Source organism: Barbus barbus (genome assembly GCF_936440315.1).
Source record: "Barbus barbus genome assembly, chromosome: 47".
Taxonomy (NCBI): Eukaryota; Metazoa; Chordata; class Actinopteri; order Cypriniformes; family Cyprinidae; genus Barbus; species Barbus barbus.
In genome coordinates this window covers 15,542,021-15,565,591 of record NC_136725.1, presented here as the reverse complement: position 1 = coordinate 15,565,591, position 23,571 = coordinate 15,542,021, and the positions used below count along the sequence as shown (strand labels likewise).

Genomic DNA, 23,571 nt, shown 5'->3' with positions numbered 1-23,571 from the left:
TATCCCTTTAACTACATTTTATGAAATCCTACCTGCACAGTGTCCACAGGGCAGGGAGTGAAGGCAGTGTGGGAAAGAGACTGGGTCGGTCCCAAAAGGTTTCGGACCCCATCGAAGTCATGCTTGTACTCTTTAATGGGCTCAATACGCAGTCTATCTTTGGGCAGAACTGCCTCATAACACGGGGCATAACCGGGAGGAGGAAGGAATTTGAAGTCTCCATGCCGTCCACCAAGAAGAAACCGAACTCTGTGATGGCAAAAAATTGGAACGCATTTTTGAATTTGTCCCATTAGGTCAGGTCCAATGCTGCTCTGGGAAGGCCACATTCCTGCAGAGTTTAGCTCCATCACACCTAACTGGAAGTTTTATTAGCTGGTTCAGTTGTATTTAGTAAGGGCTAGAGTTATACTCTTTTAAATAGCGGTCCTCCAGGAACAGAACTGGAGATTTAAATTTAACATTAATGTGTTGAATTTAAAAGCTTGGCTCTTACTTGATCCCAGCTGCGAAGCTGACCGCAGGGAAAAAGAGGCCATCCAGGTTGAAGTTCTCAAACATGCCTTGAACGGGATGTCCATTGATCCGAAAGGAGATGCTAGGAACGCTCAGATCCAAACAGCAGCTCACCACATCTCCAGCCGCAAGAATGTGTGGATTTGATGAGGAAACCTGACGTAGTACGCGACCTGACGAGAGCATAATGTTATAGATGACCTCAGTGGGATATCAGTGTGCTGGAACAGATGGAGGAAGGTAATCCTCACCTGTCCACAGATGTAGCCCATCAAAGCCATACGAGTAAAGATCATCTCCAACTCCATTGCCTCCCCATCCCTCTCCTCCTCCGGGGTAAGGGCTGTAACCCTCGGTCAAAGCCCAGCCAACACGAAGGTGACATGCCTGAGCAGTCAAGAATGACTCCACATGGTCTACAATTAACTCGTAGTACCACTTCTTAAATTGTGTAGAGCCTTCACATGTGCCCAGAAAAATGTTGGGTCTCATACTGTAAAACATCAAACATGAGCTCCAGATGCCAAACAAACTAATCTACATATCTCTTTTATGATATATTATTTGGTTTCTAGTCAGACCTGGTGACATAATTGATGATGTTGGTCTGCAGGAGGAGATCACGCCCTGGAAGCAGATTCTCAGTGATCAGATTCTGATTGGACCTCACGGCAACACCATTACACACACATAAAGAGCAGAGGACATCTAGAACCTACAATGAAAAGTCACCACAGGACAGATACGATTGAACGTGCAGTCCAGAAAAGTTTAAATCTCGATTACAAAAAGATATCAACCTTGTGATTGCGTCCATGTTTGTCCAAAAGCGCAATGATAGATTTGATGTGGTTCTCCTGGATGATGTTAAGCACCTCAGGACTTTCAATAAGGATACAATACAGCACCTCCAGAATGCCTGGCAGTTAAAACATGCACATATACACTACCGTTTAAAATACATTTTTCAAGAAAAAATCCTTTCAATCAGCAAGGACCCATTAAATTGATCAAGTCTATTCTATTTATCAAAGAATAAAAAAAAATGTATCATGGATTCAAGCTTTTAAATAAATCTCAACTGCCTCTATTTGGAGTTTTAAATAAATTATGGCTTCCTACCTGAGGATGCCTCTAAGCGGTCCAGTTTGCTGACCAACCAGTCAAGATTATCACAGAACAAAGCACAATTTGCCCTGTTTCCTCTGATCAGAGATGCTAAAGGAGAAAGAATTGGGTTTTACATTTTTTCATTAACACTGTGGCTAAATTACAATTATTAGTAAACACAGCCATACCCAGCAGCTCATAAAATAAGTTGACTATCTCTTTCCAGTACTCAGCTGCTTCCTCCCCGGCAAATTCTGAGAAGTGGGCTGAAGTATTGTAGACATTCAGCCGATCAACACAGTCCAATACGAGACTGATCATGCCCTATGCAACAAAGCAGACCTTGGCAATTATGTGTATGTTTTTGTAACTGTTATATGCAGTGAATGTAAAGGCAATATATGAATTAGTATAAATAAAACTAACATTTTTATTTTTATTTGCATTTATATATATATATATATATATATATATATATATATATATTGCCAGCATGTCTAACCTCCTCTTGGAATAGATTCTGTCGGTTCCTTAAGGAGCGCAGTTTGGTCTGCTTCTCCTCATGTTCCAGCTCCTCCTCTGGAGGGCGGAAATAGAAGATGAGATCCTGCAAGGACAGAACCACGGCATCTAGAGGCAGAGACGAGGACGATGGGCCTGGAGATTTACTCTTCCCTCTCAGGGAGTCCAGACCCCTGTCAGACAACACAAATTAACAAATAATATTATTTATCTTTACCCTGATCCTTACCCTTAATAAAAAAGCAATTTTTTTATTAAATCAGTGTTAATGGTGCTAAGCTGATCTATCTGGTCTCCAAGTCTGGCTAAGCTGGTCTGTTTTGATCCTAGAAGACCAGCTTAAACCACCATAGGCTGGTTTAACATGGGGTATTTCTTACTTAATGAACTGAGTGAAGAGTCCTGTTGTGCTATAGATCATTCTAGCAGCCTGGGATTCTGCTGTTTGAGAACGCGCCACAGTCAGAGCATCATCCATGTGACCCTCCTGATGAAGTATAGCCTAAGAAAAAGAAATACACATATTAGCATTGGTGAAAACTGTGAATTGAGTAGTTTCAGGCCTGAAGTCAGTAAGATTTATTTTTTGGAGGTCTCTTATGATCACCAAGAATGCATTTATTTGATACAGTAAAACAGTAATGTGTATTAATATTTGTACCTTCCTTTTCAGTGGCCCCAGCCGAGCAGATTTGGCATCCACTGAGGCATATGTGAGCCACAGGCTGGTAGAGACATGCTGAACAAAGCACATGGACTCTCCATACTTGATCTCTGGGATCCCCATTCCCTCCACATCACGTTTCTGAGCCACCTCAGTCTTCTCCTACTCAGTCACATGATGTTTGACGTCAATGATTGTTAGAAAACATTTTCAAAAGGGCAGCCTCCCAGAGAGAAAGATATACCAACCTTTGAAGCACGAAAGCAGAAAGCAGAGTTCTTTGTATTCGCTTTTTCCGCATCCACAAGCAAAAGTCCTTTCTCTTCATCCAGAAACAGATACCTGCCTGTGGTGATGTGACGCACTCTGAAGGATTGACCCCACTTCATGTGGCTACCACTCCACCTGTGTACAGGTTGAACATCAGCTCAAAGGAAGAAAAAAAAGGCACTTAAGGCACTTCAAGTATACAAATAGCACCAACCCAATGCGAAGAGGCTCCAGCCTCCACAGAGATCTGGCGTGGCTGCACACGGCTCCACCTTCATAGTGTGCATTTCTGAAAAATCATGCAAAACAAGAAAAGATTGACTGTGGTGCATGTTTACACTTAAAAACGTACATTAAATTGCTTACATTACATTAGCATATGTTTTATATCTCACCGTCTCTGGTCATCGCCCTGGTCAGCAGTAGGAATTGTTAAACATTCATCCATGTGCCCATGGAAAAGACGCAGAACATGCCCTCCAGTCAGATACCCTGAACAAAAGAAACATCACAAAATAATGCATTACATTTGTTGTAAAGACATTAAATAAATTGGTGATCTCCACAATGAATATTAATATTAGTTGCTAACCCTCTGCCAGCTCACAGCCAGAACAGACTGGGTTCATGTTCCAAAGAGTTTGCATAAAAGAGGCGTCCACCATGAGGTCTCCGCTGGCATAGGAAAGGTGCTGTTGATGGGACAGATTTTTCAGGTAAAAACTGTAGGCTCCTTACAAACGAGACTGTGTTGACTATCTACAGTAGAAACAATCATTACCAGATATCTTTCAGAAGACACGCTGACCAGGATGAGATCATCGCCCACCCTGACCTTCTCACCCTCTGACCTCTGCTTGGATGCAGGGTGAATGGTCCACCAACATGCCTCACCTAGAATAAGATAAGGACATCTTTTAGTCAGATTTCTCTTTTGTATATTTACAAGTACATTTGTGATAACAATCCACTAGAAATCAGACACCTGTCGACTCCTCCCGCAAGCCCACGTCAAAGGCCAGCTTGTCTGTAAGTGACCTTGATGTTGTCAAACAGCTGAGGTACTGCATCATGCAAAGAGATGCCAATCAATAAAAACAGAAAGGTTGAATGATTCTATCACTGTAGCAATATTTCTCAAAACACTCATCTAGTGATGTATGTGTGTACTGAGATTCGACCCACCATCTCAGAGTGAGTGTGCCTTAGTAGAATGGCATGGCCATACAACAACGTGCGGTGGCCTCCCCCTTGTGAAGACTTGAAAGAAGGTGGAAAAACATGACTATACACAATTCAAGAGATGCATAAACATCTACAGTGCCCTCCAAAAGTATTGGAACAGTAAAGACAAAATTGCTCTGTTGGCTGTTGAGTCAAGACATGAATAATATGATTAAAAGATCATTAAAAGATTATGATAAAAATATGATTAAACGATGAATATGAGAGTAGTCAAAAAATTAAATTAAAAACATACCAGAAAAATCTACTTAAGTACAGTAACGAAGTATTTGTACTTCCTTACTTCCCATCTCTGCGATCAGGTCATTGTTGGTTGCTGGTGTCGCTGGTGGTTTCCAAACTCTTGATTTCTCCATGCCCTTTGTTTTTGCTAGAGCTCTAATTGACTTCATCTTTCCTTTTAGCATCCAAATTACTTGCTTTTCTCTCAAAGTCAGATCCATCATCTTCATCCTGGTTTGTGTGTGTCATCATCGAATGCAGGATTCAGAATACAGAAGTAATTAATATAACTGATACGACACATTCCCTGCTTTTAATATCTGAAGAATTAATGCAAACAGGACACAGCTGATCACTTAGAAAGACCTGTGAGGCAACTGTTCCAGTACTTATGCTCACATCACATCAGATAGAGGGATGAAACTCTAAAAGTGCTGAATTTCTTAGCTGGTAAAACATTGTGTTGATTCACCCAATAATAAAATGTGACATTCTGTAGTTTTCTTTTTACTCCTTACATTTTTACACAAATATCTGTACTTTTGAGTTTTGATGGATCACCATTCGATAACAAATCTATAATACATCATGAATCGGTTAGTCTTGACTGGCAGCACGATTTAGCTCGCACGTGCTCCGCATCGCCACCAAAATGTTTCTCTCAGAGTAATCAATGCAAGCGACTCGAGAATGGATCGGATCAAAGAGGCAAAACTACTGACCTGTTCATGACTTCAAGTGCGGGTCAGTTTCATTTGTAAATAGGCTGTAGTTTTGTTTGTTTACTTAGTTAAGAATTAAACAGCTAGAAACTCTTAGCAGTAGCAGCCAGATGATTAATAATAATCTACTGTAAACTAAACTAAACTAAATTACTATCATCACTCAAAATACTGTATGATAAAGAACATCATTATCTACTGTAAAGTTACAGTAGTAATTTAGCAGACAAATGGTACAAAACATCGTTTTATAATACATTTAGAGGGAGCCAGGACAGATAACAACACAACCCTTACAAAAATTCAAACCAAAAACCACGATTACTAGTTAAACCATGGTAACAACAAATTAACCATGGTTTTGCTACACTAACCATAGTCTAACCATGAAATGTGTAGTACAACTGTGGTTGTAAATTAAAACTGATTGTAATCAAACTTACAAAAAAAAAAAACTTTTACTGTAATAAACCATGGTTAATTTTGGTAAGAGAAAAAATATGACTCATGTTAATGCAATAACATGAACAGTGTTAGGACTTTTCTTTAAAGATATTGTCATGATGTAATTATTATTGTACTAATTTTGACATTTAGGCAATTTAGAAAGTATAGTTGTGTTAAATCTATAGTATTTAAGTCATTATAAGATAGAACAACAAATCATCATAATGTGCTACTTTAAATTGAACTAAAATAAAGTTATGTTATTGCAAACAGAACACAATGAGGTGGTTGTTTTGCAACAAGGTGGAGACAGTTCTGTTCATAACAGTAGATGGATGATGGGAAAAGTGACAGCTACAAGAAAATTTGTGAAAAAAGTAAACGCACACAAAGTGAGATGTAGAGAGATATAATGGAAAATGAAAAGACTGAAAAGGAAAATGGAAGTGAAGGTGCAGTTCAATAGAGAACCTTTAGATATTTTGCATGGCCCAGCCTAAGGTTTCAAACCTGTGTTTTTAAATGTGATGGCCATACAAAAAAAATAGGGCTATCCATCGTTTGAGAATTTGCTGTGGGTGTATGGTATGGCCTGGATGAGTGAGAGATTTCCTTGCCTGAAATTTTGTCCCAGTCCTGCCCTGTTCTACATGCTGGTTGTTCAGTCATGATACATTCATTAGCTAACAATATTAAATATTAATTGTAAGTATTTTTTTATTAATGCGTCAATATGACGTGAGGTCCAGTTACCAGCATGACACTAAAACAGGTTGTAGTAATGGGTACTTTTTACTTAAGTACATGTCAGAGCCCATACTTCTTTACTTTAACTTGAGTAAACAAGTGTAGTCAGTACTTCTACTTTTACCAGAGTATTTTTAAACACGAGTATCTATACTTCTACTTGAGTAAAGGATGTGTGTACTTTTGCCATCTCTGCCTGATCGGCTGAGAAAACAACAGTAGTTGATGACAGACAAATCATAAAAGGTGTGAAAATGAACCCTAAAAGACGCGTCTGTAAAATCACCGACAACTTCCAGAAAGCTGGGGTAATGCTCTCACAGCAAGATGCAAACCTCTGACCAGCACCAAAAATAGAAAGGCAAGATTAGTTTGCAAAAAAGCACAAAGGTGAGCCAGAAGAGTTTTGGAACTGTGTTTATGGACCGATGAGACAAAGATGAACCTTTATCTAAGTGATGGGAAAGCTAAAATGTGGAGAAAAAAAGGGAACTGCAAATAATCCCAAGCATACAGCCTCATATGTAAAGCATGGTGGAGGTGGTGTCATGGCACGGGTATGCATGGCTGCCTCTAGAACAGGGCCTCTCATCTTTACTGATGACGTAATGTATGATGACAGTAGCAGAATGAATTTGGAAGGGTACAAAACCATCTTGGCTACCAATATTCAAGAAAATGCCACCAGATTCATTGGGAAGTGCTTCATATTGCATCAGAACAATGACCCAAAACACCCTGCCAATTCAATCAAGACGTTTTAAGGGCAAAGAAATGGGAAGTCTTAGATTGCCCAAGTCAATCTCCAGATTTAAATCCAATTGAACATGAATTTCACCAGCTGAAGAGGAGAGTAAAGCCAGAAACTCCCCAAAACAAGCAACAATTGGAACTGGCTGCATTAAAGGCTGGGAAAAGCATTTCAAACGATGAGACCAATAGTCTGGTGATGTCTATGGGTCACAGACTCACTGCTGTGATTGTGCGCAAGGGATCTGCAACTAAATAATAGCTTTTAATCTTTTATATCTACCTTATGTTCAACTGTCCCAATACTTATGCTCACATCAATGATTGGGATGAACTCTAAAAGTGCTGTTCTTTGGTAAAACATGTACATGTTGAAACGGCTAATAATAAAATGAATGTGACATTCTGAAGTTGTGTCTCATATTCATCTTTTAATCATATTTGCAAATGTCTTGACTCCACAGCCAACAGAGCAATTTTGTCTTTACTGTTCCAATACTTATGGAGGGGACTGTATATGCCTCTCAGACTCCAACAAGACTACTAAACAAAAGATTAACACAACATTAAGGTGAGTAAAGACAAGGACACTTTGACAGTGTTTAGCATCACAATGACAAGGCAGCTATAATAGAAACAGTAATAAGAATAAGCAAAATTCAAAAAACACTGAGGCACAAAGAGAAACATACCCATTTATCCAAATCGACTGCCTAAAGCAGGCAAAAGAGAATAAAGAAAAAGGGCAAGAGATAGTCATCCTTAGCTCAGAAAAACAATGTGAAAACGTTTTCAGGTTATAAATATGTACACTTTAATGGAGAACCCTCATGCTGTTTCAAACTTAAATGAACTATTTTAGGTGACTAAGATCTGATGTATGTGCTCTGAACTGACCTCATTAAGCTCAGTTGTATTAGCCAGCATCTCCTGAAGGGCCCGCACAGATAAGGACTGCTCCAGAATAAAGCAGCATATAGCCAGATCAGGAGGAACATTCTAGAATGGCAAAAAAAGTGTACAGGAAACTGGGAATCCAAAACCGTAGACAATATTTCATAAATTCAGAATGACATAAATGAAAAGCAAACCTGAGCATTGGATGTAGTTTCCAGAAAACACAGGCGATTCCCAAAACCCTCACAGGACAGACAGAGTTTGATCTGCTCCTTCAGGATAGTAGCAGTGCACTGTAGAACCACCTGGTCATCCTACAAAGAAAACGGATGTCAAGACATCATTCTTAGGATTATATATCAAGTTTTAAATAAAACTAAATAGTTTAGTGTATTTAAAGGGCAAAAAAGCTAACAAAATGGAACACAGTCTTTCATTTGATGATAAACTTTCAACTTTGTGTTCAAGACAATATTATGCTTTATTGATGAATTGTGTGACTACTACGACTACTAAGAAATATCTCGATTTTTTTTGCTTATTTGGAATCCAATCTGATGTCTGGTAAGATATTAACACTTCCTGAAATACTGCTAGAGGCAAGTCATCAGTGTTTTCTTTGTAACAGCATGTTCATAGCACACGTTGCTGCTAAATAACATGGCATTTGTAACCTTGATCAGGGCAGCATGCATCTAATCCTGAATGTGGCTCAGGTTACAGCCAAAACACATGAGGAGGCTTAGATGAGGCCTGTTTGAGAAGAAACTATTTGATTTTTGCCTTAATATATTCAATCTCCATAAGAAAGTCAAATAATTGTTCTTAATAGAACATAGTGATAAAGCTTATGGTGGTGTTACTAATTTTATGTGCAGCACCCGCCCTCTGTAACTCTATTCCCATTTAAGGTGACCTCAAAAAGTCTTGATTTGATAGACAGCCTCATAATCGCTACACTGATTCAGTTCAAATTATATGATGTGTTGTACAAATATGTCATGTTTATGTAATTTGTATTGTCAGCATTTTATAGTAAAGATGTAATGTAAGCATGTCTTTATAAAGAATTTAGGGCAGGTCATGTCCTTGACAGACTAGTCAGTGTGACGGTGTATCGTGTATGTAAGTGTGTCATCTGCTGAGATATTCCAGGGCTGGAATGTAAGCCAGTGGGCCGTGAAAAACCCTGTCCACACTGACACATGCTGCTAGCAACCTGAGACCTAGCACTTGACAATATAGTCATTGTGAGATCACAATAAAAAAAAAAATATTATTAGTTTTGAATTGAATGAATCTCAGAATAAGTTTTTATACTGTATGAAAGGGGAAATGCAACAAGCATTTTCAAGGGAATAAGAGTTTTTATCTCATTTACAGTCATCCGATTAAAATGTAACATATTTAAACTTGTTGTTGGAAATATATTACCGTTCAAAAATGTGGGATCAGGTTCTCCCATATATATTAATATTATAATTCAGCAAGGTCACAATAAACTGTTAAAAATGACAGTAAAGACTTTTACATAATTACAAAAGATTTCCATTTCAAATAAATAATATTCCTTTGAACTTTCAATTCAAAGATTTCTTAAAAAATATTAAGCAGTTTTCAACATCTTAAGTAGCAAATCAGCATTTTGGAATGATTTCTGAAGATTCACGTGACACTGAAGACTGGATTAATATTAAAATAGACAACAGTTATTTTAAAATGTGGTAATATTGTAATAGTTCTACATTATTTTTGTTTTACATTTTCATTTATTTATATTTTTAAATTTATGGGAATTTGTGCATTAAGATATTACAAGTTACTGCAGAAATGCATCATTTCTTTGAGCTTAAACATTTTTTAAATCAACATTTAGATTTTTGCAGTTTCCATAGACAAGAGGTCACAAAAAACTACATGTATAAAGATAAAGAAAAAAGTTATTTAAAATAGTTTAGTAATTTTAGCATGTCAAATTTTTGAAACATTAGCTATGCTAATTACAGTAAAACAAACATTCAATTCTTTTTCAATCAGCTTTCTCCCCTACTTGTCTGTCCCGGCCTTCTCATTCTCTGCCCCTCTATTTCAGGCTATAGCACCTGCTACATGCAATTTTCTCGAGCAAGAAAGAAGCACGACATATCCGCCAACAATGCTGACTGGAAACTGAGCCATGAGCAAATGATTGTTCATTAATGACAGTCAGAACTAAAGATCAGTAGCACAGAGTCTAACAGAGACTGACTCCTGTTGAACGATCACTCCAGAATAAAACTTTAAATAAAGAATGATCCAAAATTATCTGAATCCTGAAATACATACTATCAGTCAAAAGTTAGGACACACCTGCACAATTTAGAATAATAATAAAATCATCCAACACAAATAGAGTATGGAAATTATAGTTTGTATACAGGAGTTCACAAGCTGGACACTTTTTAACAGTTTTTCTTTCACTATCAAGTCCAACTTTTTTTTCCAATACAATAAAAAAAACAGATTTTTCAGGACATACAAGTCATATGTGTCTACAAACTTAATTTCAAGAATTTCAGAAGACTTTCAGATCATGAGCAACAAATAAAAACTGGTCTCCAAACTTTTGACTGGTAGTGTAGTTCCTTCATTAAACAGTTAAACGGTGTTCATGAAATGTTCCGGTTAATCAAACAAAACTATAAATATGAGCCGAAAAGCTCTAGAGGCTGTCATAAAAGTAGGAGGACATGTAACAGACTTCTTAAATAGACTGAAACAAACAGGTGTTGGTTTAGGACAAGCCCAGAAAGCTGCTAATCCCATCTCTGTATATAGACCCAGAGCTCATAGACAGCAGCATCACAAACAACAGCAGAGCAGCACTAGTTATCTCAATCTTCTGCATTGGAAGAACTCCATACTGTGGTAAAATCTTTCAGTGCATCCCTGACAGGACAGTTTTAGCTCAAGCAAGAATGACTTGGTGTTCATGCTGACATAACCCCAACACAACCAGGTCAGGCATTTACAACACTAAGGTCAAGGATTGGCTCCTCTCTCCATAGAAGCTTAACAGTATGGAGTGCAACTGCATATTAGAGCAGTAATAGACCTCATTCTTGCATCCTAAATTCACATATCTTCACCCTGAATATTTACTCTATAGCCTAGATTTATATTTTAGTCGTGGCAGTATATTGCTTTCATGCTTCTGTGCACAGTGCCAAGTCTTGTTTCAAACAGTGACAATGCAACCTCTGCACTGCACCGTGTATAAATAGACAACAATGACAGCAAATCCACACACCTGGTCATGTCACTCCACATTCATCCAAAAACATCCATTAAAACTGCATGAGAAAGCTGTCAAAATGTAGTCAACTTCAACAATATAAAAAGTGTAGTGTTAATATGATTTGTGATAATGTTTTATCATACATTGTGATAATGATTTCGTATGATTTACATTCATTAAAAATCACATTTCTAAAGCATAATATACAGTGTAATATATACATTTAGTCATTTAGCAGATGCTTTTATCCAAAGCGACTTACAAATGAGGACAATGGAAACAATCAAAATCAACAAAAGAGCAATGATATGCAAGTGCTATAACTGTTAGCTTAACGCAGTACACGTAGCAAGGTTTTTTTTTTATTATATAATAAATTAAAAGCAAACAGATAGAATAGAATAGAATACATATAGAATAGAGCCAGCTGGTGTTAGAGGACTTTTTTGCTTTTGTTAATTGTATAATAAATAAAAACAAATAGGTAGAATACAAAAATATTAGAGAAGCTAGTGTTAGTTTTTTTTTTAAAGAAAACAAGCAGTTAGTAAACGAATAGTGTGCATGTCTAAAAGGGCCAAGGTTTTTTTAAAGAATATAATTAGAAGAGTGCTAGAGTTAGAGGGTCAAACAAAACATGTGCTATCACACATACACTATAAGGTATGTTATGCAAATTAATACAGGTATGGTATTGTCAAGTATAACTCACTGTTCGTAAGAACTGGATTTCCTCGTCTCCCTCTGCTCCTTCTGCCATGGTGCAGACAATCTATAGGTACAAGCAGCAGACGTCAGATGCTGTCCCCTCTCTTTCCTTCTTCCTGGCTGGGACAGATCCCAGACTTAGTTTCCCCACTCGGACCGCAGCCTGCTTGTCTGTGTGGGAGTACTCAAGAGTCTCCAGCTCTGGTGAATGTGGTTCAGAGAGAATAACAGGCAGCTCCACTTTCTCTAGTTTCCTCTCTCTGCTCCACATCAAAGGGGAGGAGCACAAGCCTCATTAAACTAACATTACCACTCTGTTGGGTTTAGCTACTACATAATGATATTGTTTTTAACATCTTTTTATGATAACAGGGACTGAAGCTTTTATTGAATGAGTGACATTGTACCCTCCTTTTTAATGCTTTCTCTGAACTTGACCAGTGCTTGAGATATTCAAAATAAATAAACTGTAAATGACCATAAAGTAATTTTATCCTGTTTGTAAAAACTGAGTACTCAATATTTTGTTTATAAAGATTAAAGAAAAAATTAAATAAACTGACCTTGTATAAAACAACAACAAAAATTGAACTATTGAAACAGATTTTATTAAGAACAAAGAAAATTTGTGGCAGCTCACAAACATAAAAACACAAATAAAAGTATTGTTCCACAAATAATAATTAAATGATTACACAATCCAGTTTCAGGTCCCAGTCATTGGAAACTGATATTTATTTAACCAATAAAAATGAAAATATCTAAAAGTTTAAAGTGGCAATGGGTTCCATGCAGATATTCGCACCTCATGCGCGGGCCAGCGGGGAGAGTCTCTGTAGTGCCTCCTTGCGGTCAGATGCCTGAACTGAAAGGCAGGAGGGGAGCGATCGCAAGGCGACCCGTTACGGGTGTCATCTTTAGAAATCACACCACCAAATGACAAAGGAGCAAAATTTGAAAACCCAAATGGAGGACTGGCATTCAGCCATGAGGGGGTTTCCTTTTCACTTCCATTCAGAGGAGAGACTTGATCCGTTTTGAAATCTTCGACTGAGCTTGTGTCTTCAAAGAGTTTCAATGGCACCATCTGCTGGAAGAACATTGGAGATGCAAGTTCAGGTGTAAGAACTTCTGCAGGAACGTTTGAATCTTGATGATCGTCTTCACCATGACCACCAATGTGGCACTTCTGATCCAATAGTTTATGAAGATCAAGTTCCTCGACATCCTGCTCTGTTTGCTTGCAGAGAAACTGATTTTCAATTTTGTCTGTTGTGGGTAAAACTGGATCTTGGTTAAGATTTCCCAACGAGCTCAGAGAATATACGTGCACATCATTTGTCAGTTGAACTTTAGGGTAATTTTGTGACATCTTGCACACATCTTGATGATTAAAATCAATAATCGGCTCATGATCGACCGACTCCACACCTGAATCAGGGCTAGCGTCATGTATATCAATGAAAGCCTGATTTGCAGGTGGAGATCCCACAGGGCTCTGCTCTAGTGGTCTCTCTGACACTCCCTCGTGACTGATAGAGCGGCCAAACCGTTGAGCACCTTGTCTCCGAAGACGTGTGGGTCCCCTCTGAAGGGATTCCTGTGGTTTTTCCCGAAACTGAGGTGCCGTGCGTGATGTCCGGAGAAGCAAGGTCAAAGCACTAAAGCCTCTAAGTCGCTCAGCCACGGACAAACGCAGAAGGGGTCTTTTGAAACCAAGAGTTGAATCTGCCATTTTGTCTTGCTTATAATTCTTTAAAGTTTTAACTTTGGTCTCTTGCGCTTCTTTGACACCCACCACCTTCTCCATGGTTACATTCTCCTGCTCATTTGAAAGAGTGAGACTTGCGAACATTGGCCAGACAGTGTTATCCATCTCAGTTTCTGCTCTACCAACTTCCTCCAGACACGATTCCAGCGTCACCTCAGGGAGGCTTATGGATCTACGAGGACGGGATCGGTTCTTGGAGGTATTCTTCACTTTTTTGGACTCTTTACGAGGCTGCTCTTCTGGCTGCTTCACCTCTGGTTCATTCTCTACTTCTGTGCTTAAATTTATCTTAGACTCCTTGTTTTGACTGAGAGATTGTATTACCTCACATTCTCCAAACTGCTCAAAGTTCTCATTTTCGAGTACAGTCCAGCATTCATCATCACAATGTTCCCCACTGTCCTGTCTTTGAATGCAAGATACTTCAGATACCATGTTTAGACAAGCATTATGGTTTTCAGTAAAACTACAGTTGAGAAGATCCGGGTCATCATCCACCTCATTCCCAACAACTACAGTAAAAAATGTTTAAAAAATGTGTTATTTACACAAAAGAAAACAGGAAAATAATTATAGTCTTAATTCAACAAATAGTCAAAAGTTATTCAAATAAATTAATAAAGACTGATCCAAACCTCCTCCTGGACCATCAATGAGGATAAGTGGTATCTTTGGAGATACATCAGCATTTGTAAGTGGTGAACCGCTTTTATAGTCAGGCTGTTCTTTGTGTTCTTCAAAACAGTTTTCAGGGTCTTTGTGTGTTGGTATCACTGAAAGCTAGAAGTATTGAACCACGTTAGAAGGAAACAAACTAGTTAAAACCAATTGAAAACTACTAAAATCACAGGAAAAAAAAGATGGCAATTGGTTTTGCCAAAAAAAAAAAAAAAAACACACTGGGTTACTGTTGTTGCCACTGGACACAGTGAAAAATCTGAGAGATTTTCTTCTCCGATGCACCTTTTCTTCTTGTGCTGGAGGCCTGAAAACTCCAAAACAGACAGATAAGGCTGACTGCTACTTTTTGTACATGAGAATTCATGCCCAAATTGTTTGGCAATTTTAGCACAGCGTAGAGTGTCGTCACGATACCTAAGTGATTTCCGCTGTTCTTTCATGTGCTTTCTCTTTTTGGAAGTGGTGGCAATGGGATCCTCTTTACTACACTTTTCTTCCAGGGGACTATGACTGCTTACAGATTCTAGCAGATTTTTGCAAAGCAACTTTGTTGTGTTAATATTCTGCAACAATCAGGAGATGAGCGGTTAAAATCCACACATAAATAGACTGACCTTCTGGCTGGGTGATGGTTGTCGGTGTGTCCTCTCTTAGGTCATGCAGAGATCGCCTGAACAATAATAAACTCATAATACATTATCTGCAAGTAGTCCATGAAGCTATCTGATAACCAGACACCATAGATATTGATCTATCAGGTAAGTCACAAATAACCTTTTTCTTGCAGATCCTTCAAGCTCAGGAAGTGATTCCTCAGTGGCTTTGCGTTTGACTGTAACTGGTGATTGAGGGGTGGGCCTTTTTGAGAGAGGAGTCACTGCAGAAATCAAAAAAATGTTTTTGATAAAGAGATACTAATTTATATGAAGGCACTCGCCATACAAAAATATTGTGGCTCACCTGGTGTGATATCTAAGACTATCGGTGGTGCAGTGAGAGTACGACATGGCTTCAGTTTGTAAAAAGCATCTACAAATATTTCTGAAACAATATTTTGAAATGTATTAATTAATTAGTTAATTAGTATATATAAAAATAAATAAATAAAAAAAAGAAAAATAATAATATATATATATATATATATATATATATATGATTAAAATCAAGGATGACGCCATGTATTTATCATCAAAATCTCACCACCAACACTTCGCCTCCGCTGTCTTCTCAGACTTCTGTAAACACTGAGTCCTGTCCTCTTACTAAACATGGCGCCACCTGCAGGAGAGGGCGTCTCCATTCTCCCTGTTGCTCTTGTTGCCTCCAACACACATGATGGAACACCACCTGATATACAAATGCATGCACAAGTTCAGTTTACACAAAATAAAAATGATGATAAAACCAGAAAATGGCAAGTTCACCAAATCACACAAATCTCATACATCTTTACCAATACGATCTGCATGAAGAATAAGTGATTTGATCACTGATGTCTGCTGGTCTAAATATTTCTCTGTGTCCAGAGTGAGTTTGCAAGGTGGAGCTGGAGACTGAAGCAGGTTAGGAGCAATAACAACTGCCAGACTGGTAGCATCCATTCTATTTTCGCTGCATCTGATCAAACATGAACATGAGGAAAAAAGTACTGAACAATCATTACTGACCTCCAAGAATGAGCTTGTGCATTGTCTGCATGTATATGTAAAGTGTTTGTTGGATGCTATCAATTACCACAGATAATAAATTTGAATAAAGCATAAAGATTACAAAAAAATATGAGAATCTTCCTTTAACATTTGCACAAATGCAAAAAGTATAAGAAACTTAAAAACAATCTGCATATTTTCAAACTGTAATCAAATATAAAACCTCTCTGCAACTTGATGCAGAAAAGTGCAGAGGTATCTAAGTGCAAGAGCGTGGGATGAAGGAAACAGAGCTGTTATGAGCAGTGTTGTTCTGTTTCTCGCTCCCTCCTGGTCATGCGTCATCTCAAGGCCCTGGGCCTGAATCAGAGGGATCTGGAGGTCCGTAGGGATGAGAGGAGATGGCAGCTCACGCAGGAACTGCTTGATGAGAGAGGCAACATCACAGGCCTGTAGGAGGGATCCATGCGGGGGAAGGAAGACGGGCTTTCCCTGCTCCAGATCTGCCTATTAAATAGAAGCATTTGGGCGTTACAACTGTTTTCCATTTTAACATTTTAAAATGTAATTTATTTCTGTGATGGCAAAACAGAATTTTTAGCAGCCATTAATACAGTCTTTAGTGTCACATGATCCTTCAGAAATCATTCTAGTGCTGATTTGCTGATCAATTACAATAATTATTGGTGCTCAATTAATAATAGTTCTTATTATTATCAATATTGAAGAGAGTTTTCGCTGGTTAAAGTCAGCGTGAACCGGAAGTTGCTGTCGACTTTATTTCAGTGTAGTGACGTATTTCCAGCTGAAACAGAATAGAGGGCGTGATTTTATTTTTTCAGTGCTCCTCTCTGTCTCTAACTCATAGCAGACTAATGGTTGGAGGGGTGTGTTTAAGTATATTCTGCCCAAGCCGTCAAACTGATGTCAGAGAACGTTCAGGTTTTGATTAAAGATTATCAAAACAAACAATTTTTTCAGCGGATTAACTTGCACGGATTAATTGTTCACATCAAGCCTAACAATGTGCGCTAATAAAGTAAATTGTCATGTGATTTCATGTGGACTTTAATATTTTTGTGGAAACAGTGATATATTTTTTCAGAATTCTTTGCTCGACAGAACAGCATTAATTCGAAACAGAAATCTGTAAGGTTTGTAACAAATGTCTTTACTGTCACTTTTGATCAAAACTAAATCACAATAACCAGCAGTGTAAAACTAGTGGAACTAAAAAAAATCCTTTAAAACTATAAAGCACTGTATATATATATATATATATATATATATATATATATATATATATATATATATATATATATATATATCATGCAAAGAAGAAAAATACTTTTCAATGCCATTGTGACATGACACATTTGAAGGAATTTACCCTTAGAGCCCGAATACGACTCAGGGAACCAGTCTTCCTGAAAAGACCCTCTGTATCCAGATATTGTGACAGATACCCACAGGCCTCCACCAAGAACCTGTAAACCAGCACACAAGACGCATACAAAACACAGGTTTCTCTCAACAATTTGTCAACCACTGTAATGTTTCACACGTAAAAGTTAACTTATTTTTTGGCTATTTAAATTTTCAAACAAACAAAATGAGTGATTAAACATACTGAGGTACTGTACCGCCCATGTCAGACAGTTCATGTTGAGGGAGCAAGCGCAGGTCACGTCCAAAAGCAAAGCGTTGTGTAGCGCTCTCCTGAGAGACAGATTCAACGTATTACATATTTAAGTAACAATTAAATGCCCGTAGTTTCGATGAGGAGTTTCATTACCTCACTAAAAGTCTGTTCACCGTTTGAATCTCCATTTAGAAAGTTCTTCCAGTTTTTCACGCGGATACCAACCGCTTTGAGCGCGTGAATGATCGCCACCACGCGCAAACGCTCCTCTGTCAAACCAGACATTATTCGACAGTCTGTACAACAAAAAAAACTTCCTATCTAGATTCAGAATGTTTTGTGTAATTAGTTGTTAATTTACTGGCACAGTAAAGTCATGGAAACGATAAATTTGGCTAATTAGTACGGTGATGGATGCGGAGACGATGTTTTCGTACGAACCGCGCGTACTGATCGGTGGCAGGCAGGACGTTCAGCACGTATGCAAATGAGCAAGCCTTATGCAAATAAGACAACGTGAGACAAGAATTTAGAAACGTATTTCTTCAGCTTTGACAGAATACATAAAAATCAGCCTGTTTTGATTTATCTATTTACATGGCAATATAGTTCTATGCCAATAAAGTGGAGGGCAATTTGGGATGACGTGGCCTAACCCGTCCATTTAAAAAAAAAAAAAACATGAACAATAAACTGGGTAATTAAATATTTAATATTCTGCATATTTGAAAAGTAATATTTGTTTTAAATTTCTTAACGCGGCGTATGCTACTGTAAAGGGAAAATGTGAAATAACACTAGAAACATAAAACTGGATATTTATACATTTGAGAACTTTTTTAAATACTAGCTGGTTATGGTTGCGAAATATTTTGGGGGAAAATTATTTTAAATCTTTCTTGCATGCAGCACTGATTCTCAAATGATACAACTAGGGAGTACATTTGCAGCCATATATATTTATGAATAATTAATAAAAACTAATAGGAAATTTAATATCCATTTCAAATGTCACTTAAATAATTCTAAATCACTAGTCATTTTAATAAGGATCTTTGATTAAAAAAAAAAAAAAAAAAAACACACCGACAGCAGGATTACTCATTTTTCAGGATTAGCCATTTCTGTTTATGTAAAATTAATCCACATTGATTTACTCACTCAAATTGCACCTAATTATCAACAACAAAATACAAGTCAATAAAAGGATCTCATAGCAAAATAGCAATATTTTAAATTGAGTGAACTGAAATGCAAAGATGTATAGAGTTGGTAAACAGACCGTTTTATTGATGGGTGGATTTGACCATTTTAATCGTACAAAGACTGTGTCTTTGAACATGATGAAAATACATTTTAGGAAACCTTGTTGACATACAATGACTCAGCTTTATAAATAAATGACATTCCACAGGTAGTGTGCCACAAGCACAGATCACTTCATGTTTGAAGCAAAATCTTCTCCTTTCTTGATGGAGCCCTTCAGTTCATCCATGGCTTCAGCTACCAGCTTCTCCTCAAACGCAGAGAGCTTGCCAAGACCAAGGTTCTTTTCAATACCGTTTTTCTGAGAAAAGAGAAAATTTAATTAAACTTAAAAAATTGTTCATTAAAACAAACAAAGCCTAGTCTATTTTACCAGTTTATGGTTTACTTTGACCTTGTATTATCTGAAAAAAAGGTGAAGTAGCATCTAAAGAGGGTCTAGCTAGATTTACCCCGAGGAGGAGAGGTGTAGAGAAGTATTTGCATTCTGTCTCCTCAGATCTCACAAATGCACATTCAACAACACCCTCTTTTCCATTCATGGCATCGAGAAGGGAGAATGTGAACCTGGCTCCAGCATAGGCCATTGAGAGAGTGGCAGAGCCTATGAACAGAGACACATTCAGTTTACACACATTCATATTCCAGATCTTCTGATCATGAGCATCTGCACCATAAAAATGCCGGCAACAAAGGAACCAAACTTCAGAGTACTTAATCAAAAAACAAAAACAAGCAAGCAGTCTTACATCATAAAACTTCAGTTCTCACCTGCACCGGCTTTAGCTTTCACAACCTCAGTTCCTGCTTCCTGGATCCTGCCTGTCAGAGCGGACAGCTGATCTGCAGGGAACTCAACCTTGGGAGTGCACTGAAAACAACACAAAATAAAATAATAAATAAAATAAAAATCTGTTCAAAAGCAATCACAGCCAATCAGTTATTTTATGTTCATAGTACTGGATTTTGGACCTATGAGAGTTATGCAGTGCAATGTCAAAGGAAAAATATAGAATAGAAAAAAAACAACCTACAAAATATCCCACCACAGCTTGTCTCGCTAGGTATTGTGGCATAATACTGTTCATATACTTATTGAATAAATTAGGTAGTAATACAGATTTTCATTACCCGTGAAATGAGAGGAATAATGGTCTTTCCTGCATGACCTCCGACAACAGGCACATTGACTCTGGCGGGATCAAGGCCCTGGAAATAGTGCAGCAATGGTGGCAATAAACTGACTGTGCAGATATGTTTTCTAGTGATGACATTAAATAACCCTGCTCTTAAAAATCTATTCCTCTTCTATCAATTTATAGAACTCACTTTGAGCTCAGCAACAAAAGTGTTTGCTCTGACAATATCCAGTGTTGTGACACCAAAGACTTTGTTGGGGTTGTAGACACCATGTTTCTTCATCACCTCTGATGTGATCGGGATGGTGGAGTTCACCTGAAATTCACAGCATCAAAGTTCAATACAGAATCTATTTTTCTATAGAAACATTTATCAATTATGTTAATATATAATTATCTTACAGTCATGTACAGTGCTATAAGCCCTTTGATCTTTGAGCAGGTATAAAGTCATATCTTAGCAATGCAAGGCTCCTGAGACCGTATACTTACTGGGTTTGAAATGATGCAGATCATGGCCTGAGGACAGTGACGGGCACAAGCATCAGCTAACGTGGCCACAATGGTGGCATTGGTGTTAAACAGATCATCACGTGTCATACCTAGAAAAAGGACCAAAAGCATAATCTTGAGAAAATCTGGTGGGTTTCTATAAATTTTGGATTTATAATTGAGTCCATTTACATTACCAAGCCCTTGTATGTTTAAGCCAATCAACATTTCACATATTGCACATATGCACAAATAAAATGGGTTACAAATGCGGATTTAAATGCATTTAAATAAAAATAAATCAGAGGTCAAATATACCCACCAGGCTTCCTTGGGACACCAGCAGGGATGACAACGACTTCACAACCTTTCAATGCAGCACCCAGCTGATCTGCTCCCATGTATCCTACAATGCAAGACAGTGAATGCTACAGCAGACACATTGACATGAAAGTAGCAGAAGTTCTTCTCCTCTGCATTGTGAATTATATCCGAGTGAAAGGGATTTTTGGGAGAAAAAAAAAAAGGTGAGAGACTTGTTCTATCAGTTGTTGATTGGATGGAGGCAGATCTGAATAGGAGTTTGATTGGAAGAAACTGGCAAGGTTTAAGTGAACTAAATGATTGAAGTCTGGCATACATGACCAAGAGAGAAGTCTGTTGTTTCACAGTTTACATTTGAATTACAAACTACAGGCTTCAAAATTTTACATGGATGAATCTTTCACAAGAATATCAAAAAGACGCATTTAGAAAATAGATTAAAGACATGGATATAGATTAAATTATCATTGCATGCCAACTTTGAAGTAGCAAATATGATTTCTCTTCAACTAATAAAAACTCAAATGACTAACCCAAACCTAAGGGGTTTGAGGTTCTGAAACCATCTCTGTACCTGTGACAGTGGCTCTGGTCTCAATGTGACTGAGGTCAGCAGCCACTCCAGGAGTGTGCGCAATATCATAGAGCGAAAGCTCGCTCACTAAGGGGCTGTTCTTCAGCAGGAGAGACAGGGGCTGCCCGATGCCACCTGAGGCACCCAAGACAGCTACTTTTGCATTGTGCTGCAAGGAGAAAAAAAATTGCAATGTGTCACAATATATGCTGATCCACCTTACTCTTATCATTAAAGTGCCCTTTGATTTCACAGGCCAATAAATTTACTGCTTCGTATTGTTGTGTGCATTAAATACATTAAAGAGGGATCATTAATCATAATCTGATTGTTAAAAAGTGATTAAACCAAAAAATATTGAAAAAACACTGAATGCAAATGTTAAAAATTGTGTTTACAAACGTAGGTCACACCAACATATATATTTTTTTAAATCTTGACCTTGGGACCTTTTAAGTCTGGAAAAAAGCCAGTGGGAATTTTTCCAACCACAGAGTTTAAGTTTAGGACTCTTTTAGACAGTAAAAAAAGAAGTCTGCATGGCATATGAATATGTTTAGAGCAAGCAAACAAACTAATTAGTTTTACAAATGGAAGCTGAACTGCATGCATTGCATTATGTTAAAAAAAGAATGTCAAAGACTTTTATAACAAAGCATCTGTTAAATGCCACGGACTCACAAATATGATCACACCCCATAATAAATATTTAAAAGGCAGCTCTATATTGTAATGTATAAAGATTCAACATATACTGTGATTTTCAAATGTTATATTATTAATGTGTAAAATATTACTTGGAATATATCTAGTTTCTGTTACATTCGTTTAAAAAAAAAATCTATTCACTCTAGTATGGACTGTTAAAACATTGTTTCTTCATATAAAACTACTATTTTATTATTTATTCACTAACTAAACTATTTATATTTGTTTATTTAGTTCAATCTTGTTTAATAATATTTATTTTCAACGTTTTAAATTTTTTGTGGTCCCAAGACCTCAGTTTACCCTGCTGTATAAAAATAAAAGTATAAGCCTTATTATAAATATAAGATGGCACAACTGACAGCATCTTTGTAGCACTTTTGCTTTTCCCCATGGCCTTGCTGTTCACAACACAAACGCTGCATTAATCCTGATCTCTCATTACAGATCAAGACATTTTGCTGGATTTACTACGCAACAGTGAGTCAAGTAACGTTAGCGGTTTACAGTAATGACCTTTCAAAGGTGGACGTGAGTCAAAGTGATGCCTCCTCTAACAAAGATGATCCTACACAGGCAGACTAAACGAGTTGGCAAGGTCGAATAAAAACCTTCTCATGTGCGATCACAGAATTTCAACAGCCTAATGGGGAATACTGAATGATCCTTGCAATTTTCATTAACATGATGGCCATATGACTAAGGAAGGAGTTATGTTGCAACACCTACACTGTCAATGTGACGGCTAGTTAAATGTCAAGCACGGTAATTTCTAGGTTACCTAGATGCAGGTTTACTTAACTTAGTTTCAATTATACTATTGTAGTCTATGGCTAATTAAGAAACACGAATGAGTATAGGGAAAAAAGTACACTGAGTATTAATCTCAGTTTGATATAATACCGTCATCACATACTCATTCATACAAATCATGGACGCTAACGTTAGCGCACTTGCACGTTCACAAATATGAGATTTTACCTGTGAGGAGGTGGACAAGCCCCGGACGAGTGTGGCGGTTGGTCTAGCGATGCGAGAGAACATGCTGGCTCGATTCTCTGTAAGTGCTTACTGTTTTAAATTTAATATTTGCTATAGAGCCCCTCCTGACTGTGACTCCAACGTCCTCTAACAAGACAACCAGGCGAGAACGAGCCTACGGCGCAGCCAAGCGTAGTTGACGCTATGAGCTACTGGCCTTCTCTGATTGGTGTAGCTGTGAGTATGC

General features: G+C 37.7%; 3 protein-coding genes across 3 annotated transcripts in view; all 3 read right to left on the bottom strand.

Annotated features, from left to right (window-relative positions):
• The window catches only part of LOC306865866 (ryanodine receptor 1-like), a gene marked incomplete at its 5' end in the record, with an annotated part of 54,251 nt that extends 42,102 nt beyond the window's left edge, over positions 1 to 12,149 (bottom strand). Inside the window, 21 exons of the mRNA XM_079410691.1 lie at positions 33 to 249; positions 497 to 689; positions 768 to 1,009; positions 1,098 to 1,231; positions 1,317 to 1,435; positions 1,639 to 1,734; positions 1,815 to 1,950; positions 2,129 to 2,321; positions 2,529 to 2,650; positions 2,810 to 2,974; positions 3,061 to 3,217; positions 3,297 to 3,371; positions 3,478 to 3,574; positions 3,675 to 3,774; positions 3,864 to 3,976; positions 4,068 to 4,146; positions 4,268 to 4,342; positions 7,908 to 7,928; positions 8,113 to 8,214; positions 8,307 to 8,426; positions 12,102 to 12,149. Of these exons, the coding sequence (XP_079266817.1) occupies positions 33 to 249; positions 497 to 689; positions 768 to 1,009; positions 1,098 to 1,231; positions 1,317 to 1,435; positions 1,639 to 1,734; positions 1,815 to 1,950; positions 2,129 to 2,321; positions 2,529 to 2,650; positions 2,810 to 2,974; positions 3,061 to 3,217; positions 3,297 to 3,371; positions 3,478 to 3,574; positions 3,675 to 3,774; positions 3,864 to 3,976; positions 4,068 to 4,146; positions 4,268 to 4,342; positions 7,908 to 7,928; positions 8,113 to 8,214; positions 8,307 to 8,426; positions 12,102 to 12,149 (2,604 nt within the window). The remainder of the gene's footprint in view (positions 1 to 32; positions 250 to 496; positions 690 to 767; positions 1,010 to 1,097; positions 1,232 to 1,316; positions 1,436 to 1,638; positions 1,735 to 1,814; positions 1,951 to 2,128; positions 2,322 to 2,528; positions 2,651 to 2,809; positions 2,975 to 3,060; positions 3,218 to 3,296; positions 3,372 to 3,477; positions 3,575 to 3,674; positions 3,775 to 3,863; positions 3,977 to 4,067; positions 4,147 to 4,267; positions 4,343 to 7,907; positions 7,929 to 8,112; positions 8,215 to 8,306; positions 8,427 to 12,101) is intronic.
• Positions 12,150 to 12,684: 535 nt separating this feature from the next.
• LOC306865401 (uncharacterized protein) lies at positions 12,685 to 18,317 on the bottom strand. Its single transcript, XM_079409976.1, has 13 exons — positions 17,994 to 18,317; positions 17,829 to 17,917; positions 17,589 to 17,685; positions 16,422 to 16,705; positions 16,003 to 16,166; positions 15,750 to 15,896; positions 15,510 to 15,590; positions 15,324 to 15,426; positions 15,164 to 15,219; positions 14,964 to 15,072; positions 14,769 to 14,853; positions 14,504 to 14,648; positions 12,685 to 14,380 (listed from the first exon to the last, which is right to left on the bottom strand). The coding sequence occupies exons 1-13, from the start codon at positions 18,123 to 18,125 to the stop codon at positions 12,867 to 12,869; spliced, it is 3,006 nt and encodes a 1,001-aa protein (XP_079266102.1). The 5' UTR covers positions 18,126 to 18,317; the 3' UTR covers positions 12,685 to 12,866.
• Positions 18,318 to 19,102: 785 nt separating this feature from the next.
• LOC306865409 (malate dehydrogenase, mitochondrial) lies at positions 19,103 to 23,571 on the bottom strand. Its single transcript, XM_079409993.1, has 9 exons — positions 23,325 to 23,571; positions 21,636 to 21,804; positions 21,060 to 21,143; positions 20,738 to 20,847; positions 20,436 to 20,561; positions 20,238 to 20,315; positions 19,878 to 19,977; positions 19,559 to 19,710; positions 19,103 to 19,407 (listed from the first exon to the last, which is right to left on the bottom strand). The coding sequence occupies exons 1-9, from the start codon at positions 23,385 to 23,387 to the stop codon at positions 19,276 to 19,278; spliced, it is 1,014 nt and encodes a 337-aa protein (XP_079266119.1). The 5' UTR covers positions 23,388 to 23,571; the 3' UTR covers positions 19,103 to 19,275.

Bases quoted from the DNA above. Each gene is read 5' to 3' on its own strand.
- LOC306865409 (XM_079409993.1), bottom strand. From the start codon at position 23,387: ATGTTCTCTCGCATCGCTAGACCAACCGCCACACTCGTCCGGGGCTTG. The intron at 21,805-23,324 runs GTAAAATCTCAT...TTCTCCTTGCAG, and splicing joins GCTTGTCCACCTCCTCACAG to CACAATGCAAAAGTAGCTGT. The intron at 20,848-21,059 runs GTGGGTATATTT...TCCTTTTTCTAG, and splicing joins TGGTGTCCCAAGGAAGCCTG to GTATGACACGTGATGATCTG.
- LOC306865401 (XM_079409976.1), bottom strand. From the start codon at position 18,125: ATGTCTGGTTTGACAGAGGAGCGTTTGCGCGTGGTGGCGATCATTCAC. The intron at 14,854-14,963 runs GTATCGTGACGA...TGGAGTTTTCAG, and splicing joins GAACAGCGGAAATCACTTAG to GCCTCCAGCACAAGAAGAAA. The intron at 14,649-14,768 runs GTGTGTTTTTTT...CAATACTTCTAG, and splicing joins GTGGCAACAACAGTAACCCA to CTTTCAGTGATACCAACACA.